We start from the raw sequence: 24,769 nt of genomic DNA on the forward strand, positions 1-24,769 counted from the left end.
AGTAACCTTTAATTCCTGTGTTTAAGGCGGTCAGAGATTAGGAGAAAAGCTCAACTTCTCATATGGATTTCACTCTTGACTGGTTATCAGGAGGCTTTTAGAGATAATAGGTGGTCCTGTGGAAAATATTAGATGAGAAGTCTAGACCTCACTCTCCAGGAGCTGCATGGCATTATACAGATTGCCCTATGTCACCATGCCTCTGTTTCTGCTTATAGATGAAGCAAGATAATAGAAGTGCATGAACCCACCAAAAGAGGCAAAACTAATCTATGTGTTAAAAGTCCAACTAGTGGCTATGCTTTAAAAAAATTTTTTTTTAATTTAATTCCAGTGTAATTAACATACAGTGTTATATTAGTTTCAGGTGTACAACACTGATTCCATGATTCCATATATTACTCAGCGCTCATCAAGATAAGTGTACTTTTAATCGTCCTCACCTGTTTTACCCATCTCCCCACTATCTCTTTGTTCTCTGTTTTTAAGAGTCTATGTTTTGGTTTGTGTCTCTTTTTTTTCCTTTGTTCATTTGTTTTGTTTCTTAAATTCTACATATGAGTGGAATCGTATGGTATTTTTTTTTCTTTGGCTTATTTCACTTAGCATATTCTCTAGATCCATTCATGTTGTTGCAAATGGCGAGGTTCATTTACTGATGGATACTTGGCCTGCTTCCATAATTTGGCTGTTGTTTTTATTTATTTATTTGTTTATTATTTATTTATATATTTTAAAAAGATATTTATTTATTTGAGAGAAAGAGGAGAGAGAGCACAAGCAGGTGGAGGGGCAGAGGGAGAGGGAGAAGCAGACAGACTCCCCTCTGAGCAGGGAGCCTGATGTGGGGCTCAATCCCAGGACCCTGAGGTCGCAACCTGAACTGAAAGCAGATGCTTAACCAACTGAGCCACCCAGGTGCCCCTGTTTTTTTTTTTTTTTTTTTTTAAGATTTTATTTTTAAGTAATCTCTACATGCAACATGTGGCTCCAACTCACAACCCCGAGATCAAGAATCTCACTCTCTACTGACTGAGCCAGCCAGGTGCCTCTAATTTGGCTATTGTAAATAGTGCTACAGTAACCATAGAGATGCATATAGCCTTTGAATTAGTGCTTTCGTATTCTTAGCATAAATACCTAATAGTGCAATTACTGGATCATAGGGTAGCTCTATTTTTAACTTTTTAAGGAAACTCCATACTGTCTTCCATAATGGTTGCACCAGTTTTCATTTCCACCACCAGTGCAAGAGGGTTCCTTTTTCTCCACATCCTTGTCTACACTTGTGTTTTCTATTTTTAACTTTAGCCATTCTTATAGGTGTGAGGTGATATCTCACTGTGGTTTTCATTTGCATTTTCCTGGTGATGGGTGATGTTGAGCCTCTTTTCATGTGTTGGCCATCTGTATATCTTCTTTGAAGAAATGTCTGTTCATGTCTTCTGCCCATTTTTAAATTGGATGATTTGGGTTTTTGGTGTTGAGTTGTATAAGTTCTTTTTTTTTGAGAGAGAGAGAGAGAGAAAGAGAGATCGATTATGAACAGGGGGAAGGGCAGAGGGAGAGGGAGAGAATCTTAAGCAGGCTTTACTCTCAGCGCAGAGCCTGATGCTGGACTTGGTCCCAGGACACTGAGATCATGACCTGAGCTGAAATTAACAGTCAGTCACTTAACATACTGAGCCACCCAAGTGCCCCTTAATAAGTTCCTCATATATTTTGGATATTAACCCTTTATTGAATATACCATTTGCATATATCTTCTCCCATTCAGTAGATTGTCTTTTAATTTTGTTGGTTGTTTCCTTTGCTGTGCAGAAACTTTTTATTTTGATGTAGTCTCAATAGTTTATTTTTGCTTTTGTTTCCCTTGCCTCAGGAGATATATCTAGAAAGATGTTATGGCCAATGTTGGAGAAATTACTGCCTGTGCTGTCTTCTAGGACCTTTATAGTTTTAGGTCTTACATTTAAGTCTTTAATCCATCTTGAGTTTATTTTTGCATGTGGCGTAAGAAAGGGGTCCAGTTTCGTTCTTTTGCATGTAGCTGTCCAGTCTCCCCAACACTTTCTTGAAGAGACTTTCTTTTTCCTATTACATGTCCTTGGCTCCTTTGTAGAAGATTAATTGACCATATAATTGTGGGTTTATTTCTGGGTTTTCTATTCTGTTCTATTGATCTGTGTGTCTATTTTTGTGCCAGTACCATACTGTTTTGATTACTACAGCTTTGTAATATAATTTGAAGTCTGGAATTGTGATGCTTCAGCTTTGCTTTTCTTTTTCAAGATTACTTTGGCTATTCAGGGTCTCTTGTGGTGCCATACAAATTTTAGGATTGTTTGTTCTAGTTTTATGAAAAATGCTGTTGGTATTTTGATAGGGATTGCCTTAAATGTGTAGATTGCTGTGGGTAATATAGACATTTTAACAATATTTGTACTTTCAACCCATAAGCATGGAACGCCTTTCTGCTTCTTTGTGTCCTCTTCAATTTCTTTCATCCGTGTTTTAGAGTTTTTAGAGTACAGGTCTTTCACCTCTTTGGTTAAGTTTATTCCTAGGAATTTTACTATTTTTGGTACAATTGTAAATGGGATTGTTTTCTTAATTTCTCTTTCTGCTGCTTCATTATTGGTGTATAGAAATGCAGTGGATTTCTGTATATTGAATTTTGTATCCTGCAACCTTACTGAATTCATTTATCAGTTCTGGTAGTTTTTTGGTGGTCTTTAGTGTTTTCTATATATATATAGTATCGTGTCACCTACAAATAGTGAAAGTTTTACTTCTTTCTTACCTATCTGGATGTCTTTTATTTCTTTCTCTTGTCTAGGACTTCCAATACTATGTTGAATAAAAGTGGTGAGAGTGGACATCCTTGTCTTCTTGTTCCTGACCTCAGGAGGAAAGCTCTCAGTTTTTCGCCATTGAATATGGTGTTAGCTGTGGGTTTTCCATATAAGGCCTTTATTATGTTGAGGTATATTCCCTTTAAACATAACTCTGTTGAGGGTTTTTGTTATGAATGGATGTTGTGCCTTGTCAAATACTTTCTCTGCATCTATTGAAATGATCATATGGTTTTAAAAAAATTTAAATTCAATTTAATTAACATATACTGTATTATTAATTTCAGAAGTAGAATTCAGTGATTCATCAGTTGCATGCAATACCCAGTGCTTGTTACTTCAAGTGCCCTTTATAATGCCCTTCACCCAGTTACCCCATCCTCCCACCTACCTCCCCTCCAGCAGCCCTCAGTTTGTTTCCTGTAGTTAAGGTCTCTTATGGTTTATCTCCCTCTCTGTTTTCCTCTTATTTTACTTTTCCTTCCCTTCCCCTGTGTTCATCTGTTTTGTTTCTTAAATTCCACATATGAGTGAAATCACATGGTATTTGTCTTTCTCTGACTGACTTATTTAGCCTAGCATAATACCCTCTAGTTCCACCCACATCATGGCAAATAGCAAGATTTCATTCTTTTTGATTGCCGAATAATATTCCATTGTATATATGAACCACATCTTCTTTATCCATTCATCTGTGGATCGACATCTGGGCTCTTTCCATATTTTGGCAATTGTGGACATTGCCGCTGTAAACATTGGGGTGCAAGTGCCCTTTCGAATCACTTGATCAATCATATGGTTTTTATCCTTTCTCTTATTGATGTAATGTATCATGTTGATTGATTTGTGAATATGGAACTACCCTTGTATTCCAAGAATAAATCCCATTTGATCATGATGAATGATTTTTTAAATTTATTGTTGGATTTGGTTTGCTAATGTTTTGTGGAGGATTTTTGCATCTATGTTCATCAGAGCTATTGGCCTGTAGTTCTCTTTTTTTTGTGTGTGTGTTTTTGTCTGGTTTTGGAATCAGGGTAATGCTGGCCTCATAGAATGAATTTGGTAGTTTTATTTCCTCTTCTAGTTTTTGGAAAAGTTTGATAGAATTTGCCTATGAACCATCTGGTCCTGGACTTTGGTTTCTTGGGAGTTTTTTGATCACTGATTCAATTTCATTGCTGGTAATCAGTCTGTTCATATTTTCTATTTCTCACTGCTTCAGTTTGGTAGATTATATGTTTATAGGAATTTATCCATTTCTTTTAGGTTGTTCAATTTATTGACATGTAATTTTTCATAATCTCTTACAATCCTTTGTATATCTGTGGTATTGGTTGTTATTTCTCCTCTTTCATTTGTGATTTTGTTTATTTGATTCCTGTCTCTTTCTTTTCTCTTTTGTTTGATGCATGTAGCTAGAGGTTTATTAATTTTGTTGATTTTTTTTAAGATTTTTATTTATTTGTCAATGAGAGAGAACGAGAGCATAAGCAGGGGGAGTGGCAGGCAGAGGGAGAAGCAGGCTCCCAGCTGAGCAAGGAGCCTGATGCAGGACTCAATCCCAGGACCCTGGGATCATGACCCGAGACGAAGGCAGACACTTAACTGACTGAGCCATCCAAGCGTCCTGTTGGTCTTTTAAAAGAACCAGCTTCTAGTTTCATTGATATGTCCTATTGTTTATTTATTTATTTTTTTTGAGTTCCTATATAATTTATTTCTGCTCTGATCTTTATTATTTCCTTTCTTCTGCTGGCTTTGGTTTCTGTGTGTTTTTCCTTTTCTAACTCCTGTAGGTGTAAGATTAGATTGAGATTTTTCTTGCTTCTTGAGGTAGGCCTATATTGCTATAAACTTCCCTCTTAGAACTGCTTTGGCTGCATCCCAAATATTTTGGACTGTTGTGTTTTCATTTTCATTTGTTTCCATGTATTTTTAATTTCCTCTTCAATTTCTTGGTTGACCCATTCACTGTCTAGTAGCATGTTATTTAATCTCCAAGTGTTTATGCCCTTTCCAGATTTCTTATTACGGCAATTTTAGTTTCAAAGCATTGTGGTCAGAAAAGATGCATGGTATGACTTTGATCTTTTTGAATGTGTTGAGACTTGTTTTGTAGACTAATATATGATCTATTCTTGAGGATGTTCTATGTGTACTTGAAAAGAATGTGTAGTCTGCTGTTTTAGGGTGGAATGTTCTGAATTTATCTGTTAAATCCATCTGGTCCAGTGTGTCATTCAAAGCTAGTTTCCTTGTTGATTTTCTCTTTGGATAATCTGTCCGTTGATGTAAGTGGGGTGTTCAAGTCCCCTACTATTATTGTATTACTATCCATTAGTTCCTCTATGTTTGTTATTAACTTTTATGTATTTGGGTGTTCCCATGTTGGGTGCATAAATATTTATAATTGTTATATCTTCTTGTTGGATTGTCCTCTTTATTGTTATATAGCATCCTTCTTTGTCTCTTGTTACAGTCTTTGTTTTAAAGTCTATTTTATCCAATATAAGTATTGCTACTCCAGCTTTCTTTTGATATCCATTTGCATAATTATTGTTTCTCCATCCCCTCACTTTCACTCTGCATATACCTTTAGGTCTGAAATGAATCTCTTATACGTAGCATATAGATGGGTCTTGTTTTTTTATCCCTTCCATCACCTTGTGTCTTTTGATTGGAGCATTTAGTCCATTTACATTACTTTGGATGGACTAAATGCCATTCACATTCAAAGTAATTATTGGTAGGTATTTATTGACATTTTCTTACTTGTTTTGTGGTTGTTTTTGTAGTTCTTCTCTCATCCTTTCGTTTCTTGCTCTTTTCTCTGATGGTTTGCTGGCATTCTTTAGTGATATACTTGTATTTCTTTCTCTTTATTTTTTGAGTGTCTATTACTGGTTTTGATTTGTGGTTACCCTTAGGTTTGTATATGACATCTTCTGTCTGTATTAAGTTGATGGTGACTTAAGTATGAACCTATTCTTTACTTCTCTCCCCTCTGCATTTTAGGTATATGGTGTCTTATCTTACATCAAAAGAACTCACAAAGTGAATTCTTTGGCTGATTTTTATAGATATACTTATTTTTTCTGCTTTTGTGCTTCCTACTTTACTTTTACTTATGGTCTTTCCTTTCCGCTCAAACAGTCCCCTTTAACATTTCTTGTAGGGCTGGTTTAGTGGTCGTGAACTCCTTTAGCTTTTGTTTGTCTGGTAAACTCCTTATCTCTCTTAATTCTGAAAGATAAGATAGTGGCTATCCTTGTAAAGATTAGAAAGGAGTAAGAGGAGAGTTTTCTAGGGTTTGTGGAAGTTCTGTTTCTGGATTTGGGTGCTGGCTATATGTTATATTCAGTTTGTAAAAAGATTTATTGAGCAGTCCACTTATGTGTATTTTTAATGTATATTATTTTCAATAGAAAGTTTTTAAAAGTTCATGTACTCAGTCTTGCAAATACTTAAAAATTGACAGAGTAAAAAAAATCCTAATATGTTACAAAGATAAACAACCAAAATGACTTACTGCAACGTTTCTCTTCAGCAGTTTCCATCAGAAAGTTAGATTCCTATTCAAAGTAAACAAGTAGGGATGGTAAAATAAAAGGCAGAGAAAAACAATTGTTTTTGAAGTCCATAACTGATTTTCAGTAGACCCACTTAAATTGTGTTTTAGATCTTTGGTACTGTACTTATTTTACTTGTTGATGTTTATCTCAAGAATGTGATAGGCCAAATGGCTGTATTTGTGAAAGTGCTTTCCGATGTTTGCTAAAACACATTGGAAAAGCCAACATAATAGCACTATAGCTTTTTATAGATCATAAAAGAAACAAATAAGGCCTTGGGGCTCCTGGGTGGCTCAGTCGTTAAGTGTCTGCCTTTGGCTCAAGTCATGATCCCAGGGTCCTGGGATCGAGCCCCGCATCAGGCTCCCTGCTCAGCAGGAAGCCTGCTTCTCCCTCTCCCACTCCCCCTGCTTATGTTCCCTCTTGCTGTGTCTCTCTCAAATAAATAAATAAAACCTTAAAAAAAACAAATAAAACCTCGTAAAAGTATATTTGAAGCTTCATAGATCCTAGTCAGGAAATGGAATTATTTAATGTTTCAATAAAGCCATGGGACCATCCTTTCATGTACCATAAGTATCGCGCCAGCTGCCTACTTTTAATATCAATGAGAAGAGGATGGATAGAATTTTCACACCTGTAATTTGTGTTGGAAACAATAAAAGATACATGAACATTTTCTACAGATCCCTTTGACCTATTTAATAAAATAACAGAATCCAAAATTATGAAAATTTTTTAAAAAGCTCTTGAGTAACTGAGGGGCTTACTGTGGCAGGTGTGTTGGTCAATAGGGTGAGCATGATATTACTCAGGGCTCTCAATGCCTGCCAAACTCCCTCTTCTGTTGTGGCTATTTTATATTCATGACCATTCTTCTTCCTTTCCTTATGTAATATAAAAAATCCACCACTTAATTCCTGATTCTGTTTGCTGGATAGAGAAGGCAGTTCATTAATACATCACTCAATTGTTTCTCGCTGCAGATGGGCTATGCATTGCTAGGCAGAGGTAAGGGCTCTCAGGAAAGCTTCCTTTACATTGATAGAAACAGGTGTTCTCTTTTAGCTGTCAAGTCAGCTCCCCTCCGAGAATCTCGGATAAGTGGTCCAAATTACATCTAAGAGGAAAATTCGCCCAAGCATAATTACTTTTCATCAGGGTGCCACAAATAACAAAAAGAACAGAACACTGGAAGTATATTGTAGTCTACTTAATCACCATCATTTTAAAAAGCTGATGTTGAATTCCTTACTTCAAGGCAAATTGTATAGCTTTGGTGGAAAATTAGGCATATTTTCTAAACACTAAATTATGTTTCTTCTAATTCACATTTGGCTAAGAAAAGCTGGCTAGTCTTTGTAAGCAACGGAATATAAGAGATAAGGTTTGCAGCTGCCATTTCAAACTGCGTTTTTTTTGTCTATTCTTTAATGGCTTCCTGTGTTTTTATTCATATTGAATGAATCTCCTTCTTTATTTTTCTTGGTAGGATAAATTTCATCAGGGCTGCTGTCTATGCAGGATGTAGGCAGATGTCTTATATCACCTTGACCTTCCATCTCCTGTTGTCCCTCACCCCCACCCAAGAGCGGAACTTGTGGAGAGCAAGAGATTATTAATAGGGGTAGAAATAGTAAAGCTCTGCCCAGTGATAAACAATTATCTAGCACGTTGCCTAAGAAATCCTGGTCATCAGAATTTTAGATAGCATCTCTCTGCACTTAAGAGAAGTTCTAGAACTGAAAATCTTGGTTGAGGCATGATGGAAAATTTGAGACCAAAAAACCTGGTGTGTGACTACAAGCTCAGCCGTTGATTAGATATGGGGAAGTTGCTTAAACCTTGCAGGGCTTGGTTTATTCATCCATAAAATTAGGATAATAATACCTATCCTATAAGAATCAAAGAGCCTAAAAAAACATTTTTTTCCCTAGGGTTGTACTTGATTATTAGTAGTAATTATAAACAAAAGCTAATATTTTGGGGAGGGTATGTAGACTTTTGGGGAGATGGTGGGAGAAAGTGCCTGTAATACATTAGCACCTTCAACCAGGGTGAAGGGCTTCAAGTCACCTTCTGTTTTCCCAGTTGCATTCTGTTTGTTCCCCATCAGCAGCTCTTCTGTGATCCTTGCTGTTTATCCTTTCCAGCCAATTATGGAGAGCCTCCCACCCTCATAGCCGCTCTCTCTTTCCTTCCCACATTGATGAATGTTTCCTTTGGGTTGATGGACTAGAAATCCCATTCATAAAATCAGATTTGTCTTGATGATTAAGTTACTCTGGGCAGAGCTATTGGCTCCCCAATACATTACATACGTAAGGCGGGATCGGCAGGCTTTTCTGTAAAGGGTTGGGCAGTATGTATTTTAGGCTTGCTGGGTCATATGGTTTCTGTTGCAGGTAGTCAGCTCTTTTGTTGTAATGTGAAAGTAGATATAGACAATATGTTATCAAATGAGCATGGCAGTGTTTGTTGAAACTGTATTTACAAACAGATGGTGAGCTGGGTTTGGTCCATGGGCCAGTTTTCTGGGTCCCTAAGACATAGAGATGGATCACCCTGTACCAGCGTTTAAGGGACACAACAATCATGCAGTGAGGCTTTCCTGAAAATGTGCTCTCTAGAGCATCTAACCTTAACTGGCCAAATATATTTTTGAAATGCTACATGATTTTTCCCCTTCTTAGAGGCCTTAATACACTAAAGGCCCTGACTTTTTTCAGGGGTGTACCACGAGTAATAGGAATGATAACTAATGCTTTCATAGTGCTTACTATGTGCCTGGAACGGTTCTAAATGCTCTGACATGTATTATTTCAACTAATCTCCCTGTGAGATGTAGAGTATTGTTAATGCCGTTTTATAGTTGATGAAACTGAGGCACTGGCAGGTTAATAATCTGCCCAAGGTATAACAGAATTAGTGGAGCTGGGGTTCAAAGATAGGCAGCCTGGCTCCAGAGTCTGTGCCGTTGGCCACCGTCACCTCCATGTAACATCTGGGCATCGATGTGCAGTAAATACCATGTGAGCTGGGAAGGTGCTTCTTTACTCTAGTTCTCTCAGTTTACACATTAGAAAATTGAGGTCTAGAGAGATTCCAGTGACTTTGCAGGGTCACAAGCATAATTAATAACTGAGATAATTTTACAAATCAATTAAATCACTGCTTGTCACTTGAAGAAATGCTTAAATTAATCCTTTATAAAGACAGAAAATCCTTTTAAAAATGAGTAATCACCTCTAATTTCCTTTTTCCAATTCAGGTTTTTATAGCCAGTTCCATTTCAGTGGGGTAAATGTTTGATTTTTAAAAGGTGGAATTATTTCCACTTTAAAAAAAAATAGGATAGGCAGATCTTAAATCTCCAACTCTCACCTCTCTCTCAGGCTCTAAATCAGTGTTCCCAAGACTCCGAGCACATCAAAATCACTTGGGGTCCTTGGAAAAAATGATGCTGAGCTGCACCCCACCACCTTAGAAATTGTTTTTTTTTTAAAAGATTTATTTATTTATTTTAGAGAGACAGAGAGAGAGAGAGAGAGAGAGAGAGCAGGTGTTGGGGAGGGACGGGGGAGAGAATCTTCAAGCAGACTCCCCACTGAGTGCAGAGCGCGCTGTGGGGCTCGATCCCACCACCCTGAGATCATGACCTGAGCCGAAGGCAGCCACTTAACTGACTGAGTCACCCAGGTGCCCCCAAAATTCTGTTTTAATTGAGGATCTGGCCTAAGTATTTCTAAAGATGTCTCCAAGAGATTCTAGTATTGTATCCAGGCTTGCGAATCACTGCTCTAGAATCACATTTGTTATTGTCTGCTAAATTTGTCCACCTACATTAACAGCTAACATTTAAAATACTACATGGAATAAAATAAAACTTATGTGGGCCATGGGCTATAATTTATAAAGTTGTGACCACATTCCAGGTGTGAGTGGAACTTTATTATTGCAGATAATTTGTGCTGGTGGCTATAATCTTCAATCAGTTTTATGTGAGTGGGACCTTTAGATTGACATGCATAACTGCAGAACCAGACTAACTCAAAACTCAAGGATTCTCGTAGGTTGCTACAAGTCTGTATGGCTCAAATAGAGGCTGTTCTCTACCTTTTATGTGGATGTTTAATGCCTGGGACTTATGGTAGAAGAAACAAGTATTTTGGAGGATTAGTTTTCGCCACCATTCTTCAACTACTTACAAATGTAATCATTTATGATAGAAGACTTTAGAGAAGAAATCATGTATAGTAGAGGAGTTTAGCATAGAAATAGACCATCTATGAGATCAAATGGGATTGAAATTATCAGGATTTGAGATGGTCTAACTACTTTCAAACACTAAATTTGTCTTTAAGTTTTCTGGCAGTAAAGGCAAAAAAGGTAACATGTTAAGGGACATAGTTTTATATTTTGGCTAAAAACAGCTTCCACATTACAGAGAAAATTGTTATTTTTGAACTGATTTCAACCAGTAATTTAATACATATATTTTTGGGATAACACAGTAAAATATCTTTACCACAGTTTTGCAAAAGTCAGAAACGCTGATCAATTGATGATAGTTGAATAAATCCTCATATAGTTGAATGAACCAAATATCATAAGTAAAGACATTTCTATAGTTGTTCATTCACTCATTCATTTATTCATTCAGTCACCTGTTTGCTTTTAATTGCTAACAATGTACTGGATACACTGTTAAGTTCTGGGAATATGGCGCTCAATAAGATCATTCTTGTTCTCAAGCAGCTCACAGCGTAGAGGAGGAAATGCTCAGTACAACCAACATTTCAGAGTGAGAGTCCAGAGCTGGAAATAGAGGTGTGTGGTCATTTATTTATGTTATGGCGACACAAAGAAGGAGGACCTAAGTGAGATTATGGGCAATCAGAGAAGACTGAATAGGCTTAATCAGATAGATGAGCACTGAAAATGCATTTTAAAAGGAAGAACATAAGGTTAAGCAGCAGGGAAAGAATACAGGGCATTCAGGAGAATTACAAATATCTCTCCTAAATTGGAGGATGGGGTTCACTTGGGGATGTGGAATCAGAGATGGATGTAGGGGTCAGATTCCAAAGATCAGACCAAAGGCTTATAGACTTTATATAAAAGTGATGGATAGGCACCTGTTTTAGGAAGGGGAGTCACATGATCAGATTTCTGTTTTAGAAAGATTACTGTAGCTACAGTGTGGAAGGGAGACAGACTGGGAGGTCACTTAGGAGGCTGTTGGTGTAATTCACTTCATAAGTGTTGAAGATCTGAAGGGAAGCAATGCTAATGTAGACTAGGGGATAATGTAGAATAGCTAATATAGACCGCTATTTAGGAGATTGACTTCTATGGGTTAATGACTGTAAGAAGGGGAAGAGAGAAGAATTAAGTAAAGTTTCCTGGCTTAGATGATTGGGCAGCTGTGGGATAATTTACAGAGATCAAGAACACCAGAGGAAAATTAGGTTTTCGGGTAGGGAGCAAAGAGTGGAAGATGGTGAAGATGAGTTCATTTGGTGCTTATGGGACATTGAATGGAGAATTCCAGTAGGGCATTGAGGTCTGAGCTGCAGGCAATAGTTTTGGAATTTATCAGCATGTAGATGACAGTTATAGATGGCAGTGTATATTTGGGAGATGACTTACAGTCTGGAACTATGAGAAACACTCACACTTAAGAGGACACAGGGCTTATGAAGGAGACAGAAACATTAGTAAAAATAAACTGGGTGTATGTGTGGTAATGGAAGTGATCAATAGGATACATGCTACCACCTAGGGATGTAATCTGGAACAGAGATGGAACTGAGATAGGAATACATTAAACTGTCTGTTGAGTATCAGTTGTGCTGGATGGGACTTGAGAGTGTTGGCTCTCTGACACTAGACTGAATTCTCTTAATGGGAGCCTATGGTTGGTTCATATTGTTTAAGGGACATATGCTTTAGATATCAGATATATTTCAAAAGTTTGAGATCCTATCATTTCTCCATACACTTAAGCCCATTTGTGAGTGCAGAATAAATATCTTCAAAAGTCTTAAAGAAATCGAAACACTTGCATAGCACAAGATGGAAACGACAATGTCCTGGGCTATGAAACATGGAAGAGGCAATTTTAGCTTAAAAAAATTAAGGCTGATTTCTACCAATTAAGCACTTCAATGAGTGCTCAGTGGAATGGATGATCTTAAATAAAACTCTATTGGGAAGGTCTTGCCAGAACAAATTAGCTGCCGATAAGAGCACCATGTAACTGAATGCACTCTCTCCATGACTAGGTTGTTGAAGATTACCAATTTAAATATGACAGTTTTGGTTGGGGTATGATAGGGACTTAGCCTGTTTGTGAATTGTATTAGACTACATGTCTGTTTAAGACCTCTCCTAGTTAGGGATAACATAAGGAGATGAAGTATCACTAATTCCTGGCCTCTTTTCCCATAGCTATGGATCTTCAGGGTCTCTGGGTAACTTAAAACAGAGGCCTTTTCGATTTGCATTATCTTTAGGAGGGTTTACTGGCTACCGTGACTTCTCTCTATACATTGTGAAATATACTGTACGTGCCCTGACTTCAGGCTGAATGAAAGAAGCAAAACGTCCCAGGGCTTTTGTAGGTCTCAGTATTGGAATGTTTGTGGTTTAACATCTCTCCTGGTCTTACCATCCTAACTACTAATATCTCAAAGGGGAAGAGGAGGTGTTTTTTGTTTGTCCTTCTGGAACCTTACCTAATTTCTAACACCTCTTGCTGCAACACTGCTAATGGCATCAGAGTTTTCAACCATTTAATTCCCTTGATGCCCTATAAATTTCAAGTCTTATGTGAATTTTCCCTGATTTTCAGCATCTACATGTAAAAAAGTCTCCAACTACATTTTAAAAAGATAACACAAAAGGAAATTTTAGGTCTCTATCATGAAGCCGATGAGCACTATAAAAAAGGAGAAAAGAGGAATGTTTTAGAGCGAAGGAAGGTTGTTACATAAGACAGTCATTTGGCTTCTTGCAGGCTCTTCCTCTGGAAAATCAAGAAAGAGGACTGAATGTCATTTTAAAATGTTCCATAATTAGAATTTAAAAAAATAACATTCTCTCTGCATGGTTAATATTAGGCCTCTAATACTAGTATCAGTAGTAGAGATAAAATGCTTGTCTTTCTGTTTGTTCTAGCAGGACAATCTTCTTTTACTTATCAGTGTGCCTGAGTACTGAAGTCCTGAGTACTGAACTGCAGTGAACTGTTGTGATGTATAATAAAATAATGATAGTATTTAGGTCAAATACCATTAGTAGAGTACTTCTTGCTACAAGGGAGCTTGTAAAAATGCAGAATCTTAGGCTCCATCCCAGATTTACTGAATCACTATCTGCATCTTAAGATGATCCCTAGATGATGTGTCTCCACATTAATATTTGAGAAGCTCTGGTTTAGATGGATAATAATTGTACAACTATCCCACACTTTTTTTTGGTTAAGAAAACTATAGTGAAAACACCTGTTGTGTTCCAAGTACTGAATAGAATTTTTTTTTCATACTAGAAATTCTTTGTATTTTAATTAATGATTGGTTGGCATTGAAGAATTACTGTAGAAAAGAAGAAAAATGAGTTTTTTTCATTTGCTGTCATGTGTTCTAAATTCCTTTTTTGTTGTTGTTGTTCTAGAGCTGAAATAAAGACCTGCAGGTATAAAAAATAAATTTTAATAATATCTCTTTAGTGAATTGATTAAATAAATAAATCAGTTTCCTGTGTACCACTTCGTCTACAGTGGATATTTCCTTGAAATGAGATAAATCTAGTTGATAGTCAACTTATCCTGCATACAAAGTTCTTACATCAATAAAACCCCTATGGTATTAACATTTCTATAATGGATATAATGATTTGTGTGGAAAACTGAAAAGAAGTTTGAATAGTTTGATATCATCAAGCCTTTAAGCATATGGATGCCATAAGCATGATGCGTGGTATATAAAATGTTGGTTACTCTGAAACTTGTAAAAATACATAGTAAATAAACTTAGAGAGCTACAGGCTTCACTGAAGGCAGACCTGGCTAAGAAACTGTAGATTATAATATCACATTAGTAAATTTAGAGTCATTTTTTGAATTTTCACTTTCTCTCTACTCTTTCATCTTATTAATGTGCATTCTGCTGGTTCCACCACTAAAGTATATTTTGAGTTAATCCACTTTTCTCTATCTGCACCAATAATTATTCCAAGCCATCACTCTCCCAAAGGTCTTCCCTTTTCCTCTATAGTTTCCTGTTCTATCTTCTGCCCAATCCATTTTCCACTAACAGCTAGAGTCACCCTTTAAAAATGCTAAAACAAGTCCATGTAACTCCTCCACTTAAAACCTCTCACTGCTTTTTCATTGCACTTGTAGTGTTATGCAAATTCCCTAGCAGGTCAGTAAGGACTCACAGGGTCTTCTCAATCTAACTCATGCCATGCCCCTTTCTTGCTCTTTCTGGGCTTCTCTCAGTTCCTAAAGTCTACCTCACTCTTTCTCACCATAAGAATCTTGAATGTCTCCCTCTTTTTGCCACATCAGGTCTTGGTTTTAATGTCACCTTTTTAGGGAGGACCTTCCTCACTGTCTTATCTAAAGTCTGGCTTTCCTGTGATTCTCTATTTTAACTCCCTGTTTGTGTCCTCAGTAGCACATTACAAGTAAGTATTATACATTTTGCATATTTATTTGCTCACTGCCTGTCTTCCTCAAAGAATGCAGGCTTACATGAGGGCATACCTTGACTGTCTTGCTCACCGTTGGTTGTTGAGTGCCTGGCAAAAAGGAGGCATCGTTACCTATTTGTTAAATAGATGGAATGACTTTAAAACAAATACAGGAAAAAATCTTACATTTAATTTTTAATTACTTCCTTGATCTTCAGTGGTTACTAGTTCATTATGCAAGTGATTAATTTTAAACAAATCCTTTCAAGTTCATTATGTGAGAACATATTAAACATGACATTTTGCTCTTTCAAGGGGTGCTCAGCATTGCAAACAAAATTAACATGCCAAGAGACAGAACATTTTGTTGAAATTTGTATCACAGTAACCAACTGAGGCTGCTTAGCCTAGTTATTTGCCTCAATCTTTGTGTTACCTTGACTGACTAAGAAAGTGAAGTGTGACAGTTGCCTTATTTATTGCTATAATCTGTCAGTGTGGCATATAAACCAGATTTCAGGGCAACAAGGGCTCAAAACCAAGAAAGCCAAAGTCTCTTGGACTCAGAATCTTCTTCTTCTTCTTTTTTTTTTGTTAAAGACTTTATTTATTTATTTATTATTTATTTGTTTGCAAGAGAACGAGACAGAGAGCATGAGTAGGGTGAGGGGCAGAGGGAGAAGCAGACCCCCCACGGAGCAGGGAGCCTGACGAGGGACTTGATCCTGGGACTCTGGGATCATGACCGAGCCTAAGGCAGACGCTTAACTGACTGAACCACCCTTGGACTCAGAATCTTAACAGGTTGTGAGTCTGAAGACTGTGCTCTTATACATTTCAGGTGATTCTCCGTTGAGATCCATTCCCTGAAAGCCAAGCAAACAGGCCCAAGACTGTATTGTATTTATGAAAACTAGGTATCTAGTTCTAAAGAACTTTAGAACTGAGCCATTAGATTAAGAAGGAAACCCAAATAGCACAGCCAGGGGCCTTATGATCTTGTCTGCCATGTTGGAGATGCTCACGTGATGGACTGAAGGGCACGAGTCAAGGAACGAGAATGGGTAGTACTGTTGTGTAGGAGGACAACTGGAGTGCCACAAGCTAAAGCTAATTGTAGAATTTCAAGATCAGGATGAAAGGTGAAAAATATCTATTAAAATGTTTTACTTTAAGTATACCTGATTTATGGATATTGGAAGAATCTGGATGGTTGATTAGTTTTCTGGGGCTGCTCTAACAAAGTACCGTGAACTGGGGTGGTTTTTAAACAACAGAAAATTATTGTTTCAGTTCTGGAGGCTAAAAGTTCAGGATCAATGTGTCTACAGGGTTGATTCATTCTGAGGGCTTTGAGAGAAGGCTCTGTTCTGAGCCCTTCTCCTTGCCTTGTAGACAGCTGCCTTCTTTTATCTTCACATCATCTTCTCTCTCTGTGTGTCTGTGTCCAGATTTCCCCTTATAGAATAACAGGCATACCGGACCCTAATGGCTTCATTTTAACTTGATTGCCTCTTTAGGGACCCTGTCTCCAAGTGAGGTGACATCTAAGGTGTTGGGGGTTAGGACTTCACCATGGAAATTTTGGGGAAACTCAAGTCAATCCATAACAGACCTTAATAATTATTATATGGCATTTTAAATATAGAAAATAAAAACATATGACAAAAATATTTGCTTCATGTGGCTATAAACTACATAGCACATCCAAAAAAAAACCTAAGAAACTTAAGTGTACCTGTAGAAATTAGCATGTGCTCTCTATATACTATAGTCTATAACCTATAAGCAAACTATAATAAAACTTTTTTAAATAAAGAAGTTAGTATCACTCTCTAAATTGAAATTTGTCTTTGTGCAGTCATTCAGCCTTAACTGGAGTCTTTGGGGTAGAAGTTTGGTATTAATAACATAACACTCAACACTAGAGGGCAGATTTTTAGCAGAAGGAGTTACATGTGCTAATGAAGCTTGGAGCTTACTGGAGGTTGATTTTAACGTTTCTCTTGCTTTCCCACTAATGAGATCTAAATGATAGGACTGATAGACTTTTTTTTCTTTACCCATTATTTAAAAGCCAGATCACATTTTAATTTCACATTGAATTGCCCATAAAATATTAAATAAGGTAAATGCAACAAAATTATCCAACTTAGAAAATGCGCTAATCATTTTCTTTTTTTAACTCCTGAATCATTAGCTGGGTTTTATAAAGAACCTCAGCAAAATCCATTTTCTCCCTCTGTGAAACGGTGCTGTGTCTTTATGGCCAAACAGAAGGCACTGCCTTTATTTTTTTTATTTTTATTTTTATTTATTTTTTAAAAGATTTTATTTATTATTTATTTGAGAGAGAGAGAATGAGAGATAGAGAGCATGAGAGGGAACAGCATCAGAGGGAGAAGCAGGGAGTCCGATGTGGGACTCGATTCCGGGACTCCAGGATCAAGACCTGAGCCGAAGGCAGTTGCTTAACCAACTGAGCCACCCAGGCGCCCAAGGCACTGGCTTTAATAGTTGTGGTCTCTTGGGGTGATAAGAAATAAACAAATCCTGTGTTCATACATTGATCCCATCATCCCATGTTTCCTAACTTTTTTTTCTTATGGACAAAATATAATGCTAATTTTCACCTTCAGGAAGAGGTTATTCTGCCATTTTTCAAGGCCATTAGTGATGGAACTTGAGATGTGGAGTCCATACAACTGGCTTATTTGCTGATATCTTCTGTTTTTCCTATGCCCCCTCCTCCTGTCAAAACCCGGTGGTATTTTCTGCAAAGTGCTTGGATGCTCATTCGGGCTGATGTACTCATTTTTGCCGGTAAGGCCCCCTTTGACTGACAGCAGAGATGGAACAAGCGGGTGCTGATTCATACACTTCACTTGCTGTTGTAACAGGGGCCCTGGCCTGAGGGGTGAAGCGAACGTTGTAGTATTGTGATGTGATTACCTGGAACCACAAATCCAGATTCACCCAAATGAGTGAAATTGATTCTGATTTGCAGTCCAACAAAGGTTCCAGAATATCAGCCATCCATCCACCACCACAACCTTCACCAACCCCCCCCGCCCCCGGTCTTTAGCTAAGTTGTAACATTACTAGGATGGATTTTATTTAAATACAATTTTGTTGAATCATGGTGGCAGTAGTCAAAGCTCAAATGAATAAACCTTTTATCTGCAAAAGTACATTGGTTTTTTTGCCAAAGTACGTTCTTAATGAATGTTGCTATATTAAATACTTGTCATGACTCAGAAGTAGATTTAGTTTTGACTTTTTGGAAGATGCTACCTATTAAACACATAGACATACATCCTCATAGCTACTCTTTCCTAACAGTTTCCCATTCCCCACTCTCTGTCTGGGGATCATTTTTAGTCTTGAAAGTATTTTTGGAGAATGGTAGGGACTTAACGCTTATATATGTGTGTAGGGCTGAGCAATCCATGCCCTTTCATTGCCATATTTTTTGGTGCATTAAAAGGTATTGAGATCTCTATACTAACTTTCTACATATTTATTGGGATCGGCCAGGCTAGTGGTTTTGGAATCTGGCTGCATATGGAATATATAAAACCTGGTTAATTTCTTGAAAAAAAATCCACAGAATCATAGACCTAATTCCACAGACACTTAATGACTGACTACCTCTGGACTAGATGTTGGTAATACAAGTTTTTATAAAAACTCATGTGGCTTGAATGCAAAGTCAGGTTTGGGAACTTCTGGGTTGATTGTCAATACCCGTTAGATGCAGTGGTTTCTCCTGACCTTTTCAGATGATCTGTAGTTGAGCTGCCAGAAATCTGATGTAACTCATGACCAATAGTAAGCTATTCATAAAGTACTAATTCTCTGGAAGTTTTACAGGGTAATTTATAATATAATTGTGATCTATTTATTTCTTAATTTCATTATTATATCTTTGAAGTTTTGTATGTCTTGCATCAAAACTACCTTTACAGAGGATTTTTATTCCCTAAATCCCATATTTCAACAAGCTTCTTTTTACCTTAAAAAAATCCTGATTTTTAAAATTGTTTAAAGTGTCATTGATGCCGAGAGAAGATTAAAAGATGAGATGAGTAAAACTTGATTTTTAATGGTGTCAAATCATTCTCTTTTGAGTGGATAAGTAAAAGTCTAATTACTGTTTAGAAAGTACATCATGCATCCTATTACCTCCAATGTATCATGTAACTAGAAATATACAACCTATTAATAGAGACAACAAGCTGAAATAAGATGCATATAAAGGGCACTTTGGCTGTCTAATGAAGCAGGATCCATTGATTTGTGTGTTTCCAACAAACTCAGTCCTCTGGCTCCACATCTCATATAACGATTCAGTACCATTTACTTTATAACTTTAATTCTCTATTCTTCAACACAGCACTTGTTTTCAAAATTTATCTTTAGTGATCTACCTCCTAGATTCAGCACATCTTGCTTAAAAAATCAGGAATTTAAGAATTTATACTCATTTCTTAAATATGGACTCTGACTTGTGGCACTTCTAGAGGAAGAATTGTTATCAAAAAGTTAGAAATACCTGATTCAGAAGCTAGTGTTGATGTGTGTGTGGGAATGTATAAGTGTGTATTCCAAGGGCTTATTTCCATTAGAAACTTGATGTGGGGAAAGGTACCAACTTTGGGCCTGTTTACCTTTGACTTGTTCTGAGTTTCCTGAGGTCCCGGTTAAAATACACTTGAAGACCAGGGCTGAATGAGATGGTAGAGTAATACCTACCCCCCCCCCCCCCAGTAACACAGTGTGATTCTATATACTGACTCTGGCTTGGCATTCTGATTTCTTATTTTGTATGATTTGCTCTTTGTATATCTCTAGGCACTATTCTTTTGTCTATATTCAGATCTTGCATGCAGACACTTATTTTGGCATTTATTCTCTAGCTGCATACTAAGTGCTATGCACTCAAAGAGTGCAATATTCCGGAGAACTCTGGGTAACGTTTGGAATTTAGCTTGCCTGTCCTGAATGTTCATTTTAATATTTTACCAGTCCACTTCAAAATTTTACCAGTAAAAATGCACTGTTGTTCAAAAGGTTATATTTCTTGGTTATTATCACTGGGGTGTCTACTGCCCTCTTTTCCAGCTTTGGAAACTTCAGTATGGTCTGTTCAACCCTGCAGCCCACCACTAGGATGACAGCCCACCACTGCTGCCCACTAGGCCTCCGGCAGGGAACTGGAGAAGAAAGCTTTAAGGGACAGTGGAAGGAGGGATGGAGCATGTACAAGATAGAGCTGGTCCCTGCTGTCACTCAACAGCCAGAGGGAGGGGCCAGTGACCCAGCCTGTGTGTCCTTTCCATTCCTGTGAAGACTGAATACTCAGCTAACAGTGTCCTGGTCAAGCACCTCCCTTGAGCACTCTCCAGGTGTCCCTGCTAACGATTTTTCTGTCGGCCTCCTGGCCTCATGGGATATTTGAGAATTCTTTAGGGTCAAGAATAAAGTGAAAGGCCTTTGGATCCCATGCTCGTCTTCACAATACCATTAGGTTTTTTCTCTAACTATTCTCTTTATTTTAAATTTTGTTGCCTTTATTTTTTCCATAATCATCTTCAATAGCCCATAAGAAATGCCTAAGAACCTATTAGGCTTAGAGCCCAAGCAGCAATAAAAATTGGTTTATCTTCTGGAGGGTAAGTAGGATGCAAGTTTTAGGTGATGCTGGATCTTGAGAGATATTTTCATTGTGGATGGGTAATACCCATATTTGAGGATTAGTCACCTAGCTTTTTACATTAGCATTAACAATGACAACAACAGCCAAAAGGAAAGAAAAAAAGAACCAAAACACAAAAGCAAGCTAGATTTCATTTAAGAAAATAGGATGAGTGTTCTAAACTCTGTAGCATTCTAATGAAGGATACACAGAACGATGGAAAATTATCTGAATAGTCAATACAATACAAAATAAATTACTAAAATAAGTAAATTATAACAAATAGACATAACTTGCATTTATTGTACATCCACTAATATCAGTCCTATTCAGATACCTTATTTATTTGTATTTACTTTCCATGAATTAGTTATTTTTAGACCTATTTTAGAGAGAAGACCACCAAAGGCTTGGAGATGATAAATAACTTGGCCTAATGTCAGACAGTTATTACCGAGTGCTTTTAAAATGATCATGTTATGATTGGCATTTTTTCTTGTGTTCAGTGCCCTTTCCATTACACACCACTTAAAATGTTGTAGTGCTATTCAGCTGTGTTATATTAGACTTTTGCTTCACTCTCTAGGTCTCTCTCATTCTATACATATGTACGTACATACGTACATACATATTTAAAAATATGATACAGAATACCATCTTATCATCAGAATGACATCACCAATGAGCCACAAACTGTCAGATATGTTGGTCTTATTCCTGCCCCATATTCCCTTTCTTCTTACATAGAGTAAGGAGTTCTATTCCACTTCTATTCTCCTAAACAAGACTTCTTAATCACAGCATTATTGACATTTTGGTCTTGATAATCCTTTGTTGTGGGAGCTGTCCTGTGCATTGTAGGATGTTTAGCAAAATCCCCGGTCTCATTCTATGAGGTGCCATCAGCACCACCCAGCATCATCATCTAAAATGCCTCCATAATCATTGCCAAATAGCCCTTGGGAAACAAATTTGTCCCCAACTGAGAAGGACTGCTTTAAGCTCAATATGAAAGTAACTTTATAAAAGTGTAGTCCCTCTGCTCAACTTCTTTCCTGCGCATTAGGGACTTTAAGGAATTAATTATTTAGGCACTGTATTAGAACAAGTCAGATTACCCTGTGGGAACAAACAATGGCTTAATGCAACGAGCCATTGGCTCTCCAGGGCAGCTGGCCTTCCAAGGTAGCTTACCATTCGAAGCTACTTCAGTCTTCCAGTAGCTCAGTATCCACATGTGTTTCCGTGATCCTCACAGCAGCGAAACACAGAGCATAGAGCATTGTGCACAAGGTCTTAAATATGTCCCTCTGGAAGGGACACGTGTTACTTCAGCTCACTTTCTATCGACAAAAGTAAGTCAGGAGCTCGAGCTTTCAGGCAGAGAAGTAGTTTAGTCATCCATGCTTGAAAGAGGATAACTGGGAACACTGGTGAGCATCAAGTGGTGTTTGCCATCATCATTTATGAACTGTTGTCTGAATGCTCTATATTGAACCTAGTAAAGTTCTAGGTGACATGATTCAGATAAAGTTGAAACAGAGTATTCGTTCTGGAGGAACCCATTAGTTCTGGAGAGGATGTACATGTGTGAAATAATCAGTGAGCAAGACAATATATACTACATGCAATAAATTATAATAATGTATATTACATTTATATATTATTTGGAAAATATTTGCATTTATATGATGTTTGCATGATATGTCTTTTGGATTCTGGGACCCAATTCCAGTATGTGTGGCGTGAGGGGATTTCCCCATACATCCAACTAATTTTCTGGAGAACAGCTTGGTGTCTTAATTCTGACACTATCTACCTGGAGATATCATCAGCTTCTGCAAGTTAAGAGTTAAGTCCTATAAGATGCTCCCCCACTCTTCACTTCAGATGCCACGTGCAAATGAAGGTTGTTACCCGTGCTTCTGATGGACTGGCTATAAATCAGAGGTACTCTGACCCTTTCCAATTTTGGGTTTTGATTAATTTGCTAGAGCAGTTCATAGAACTCAGGAAACATTTTACTAGATTACTGGCTTATTTTAAGAGGTATAACTCAGGAACAGTCAGACAGCATAGATGCATAGGGCAAGGAACATGGGAAATGGCATAGAGCTTCTATACCCTCTTGGGTAGCCCCACTCTTCCTGCATCACCAACCCGGAAGCTCTTGGAATCATGACCTTTTGGGTTTTATGGAAGCTTCATTACATAGGGATGGTTGATTAAATCATTGGCAATTGGTGATTGGTTCAACCTTCAGCTCTCTCTTTTCCCAGAAGCCGAGGGGTGGGTGGAAGTTTCTGTCCTCTAGTCACAAAGTTGGTTCCCCTGCCAACCAGCCCAGGGTGGGTGCTGTTCTAAGTTACCTAATTAACATAACAAAAACCACTTTTAGGGCTTTTATCACTCAGGAAACTGTGCTGGAAACTGAGATGAAGACCAAATACATATTTCTTATTATAAATCATAATATCACAGTATGTCTATCTATTGTTTTTTTTCTTAATGTCCAATAAAATTTCATAAATCTTTCTGGTTAAATGTATTCCGAGATGTTTTATAATTTTCTTTCTATTTTTGAATGAGATTCATCTCCACTGCCCCATTTCTACCTGGCTTTTGTGAGTACATAGAAGAGCTGTTTGATTATTGTACATTTTCCCTCATCCAGATATCTTAATACTTTTAATACTTGCATAGCTTTTGTAATTGAATCTTTTAGGGAGTGGTTCTCAAGGTTTTGCACTGAACGAGCAGCATCAGTATTGCCTGGGAACTTGTTAGAAGTCCAAATTCTTGGACTCTCAACCCAGATCTACTGACTCAAAAACTTTGAGGGTGGGGTCCAGCCTTTGGGATATTACATAGAGAAACATGCTTGAAAAAAATATGAACATTTTCTTTCTTTTTTTCCAGTTAGTTTTATTTCTTCTTATAGCATTAGATGAAACATATAGGACAATGTTGGGTACTAATGGATATAAGCTTGACTTTGATTTTGTTTAAAAGAAGATTGTTGTTTGTTAGCTTCTTGTGTTTAAAAGTTTTCCTACTATTTGAAATTTTTATGTAGAGTTTTAAACAGGAACAATGGCTGATTTTGGCAAATGAATTGACTGATATAATCATTGAAGTTTTGCCTTTAACTTGTTAGTGTTTGAAATATGTTGAGTTTCCTAATGTTGAACCACATATACATTCAAAGAATAAATTCAACTTATTTTAATATGTTGCAAGATTTGTCTTGCTAATGCTTATTTCCTAGCATTTTAGTTAATAGAATTATTTCCCTAAAAATGACACCACCAGTATTTTTTCTTTCAATAATACTGTTATTATATCACTAATATTATTACACCATCTAATATTGTTACTGCAGTTTTTCCTGTGCCAGATTTAAAGGTTAATTGCATTTTATTACACCGTGTTTTCTGCAGCTCCTCAGAGCTCAAGCCATGACAATAACAACAATAATATTTGCCTTTATATATTCTCATTAGAATTCTACCAAATATCTGGCTGGGTAGCTGCCCTCGTCAAGTGGAACATATAACCATCAAACTGAAGCATGAATTGGGGATTACAGCTGTAATGAATTTCCAGACTGAATGGGATATTGTACAGAATTCCTCGGGCTGTAACCGCTACCCAGAACCCATGACACCAGACACCATGATTAAGCTCTATAGGGAAGAAGGCTTGGTCTACATCTGGATGCCGACACCAGATATGAGCACCGAAGGTAAGCATCAGAAGAATCTTTCTGGCTTCTTGTTGAATGTGTTTCAGAGAGGCCCTTACTGTCTGTCTGTCTGTCTGCCTATCTACCTACCTACATATCTTTCTGTCTATAAATGAATGACTTAAATATGAATGATAGAAATGGAATCAATATAAGGTTTTAGATTTAATATATTTAATGGATTTTGGCACATTGG

The 24,769-nt window shown here is 37.2% G+C and overlaps 1 protein-coding gene across 7 annotated transcripts in view; it reads left to right on the top strand.

The window, feature by feature from the left end:
- Positions 1-24,769, top strand: part of EPM2A (EPM2A glucan phosphatase, laforin) — a 102,604-nt gene that overhangs the window by 59,331 nt on the left and 18,504 nt on the right. For 6 of the 7 annotated variants that reach the window (XM_027603755.2, XM_027603756.2, XM_027603757.2 and 3 more), the window contains one exon: positions 24,332-24,573. The exons of the other annotated variant lie outside the window; for it this stretch is intronic. In XM_027603755.2, coding sequence (XP_027459556.1) covers positions 24,332-24,573 — 242 coding nt within the window. The remainder of the gene's footprint in view (positions 1-24,331; positions 24,574-24,769) is intronic. 7 annotated transcript variants of the gene reach the window in all.

Source organism: Zalophus californianus, chromosome 7 (assembly GCF_009762305.2).
Source record: "Zalophus californianus isolate mZalCal1 chromosome 7, mZalCal1.pri.v2, whole genome shotgun sequence".
NCBI classification, from domain to species: domain Eukaryota; kingdom Metazoa; phylum Chordata; class Mammalia; order Carnivora; family Otariidae; genus Zalophus; species Zalophus californianus.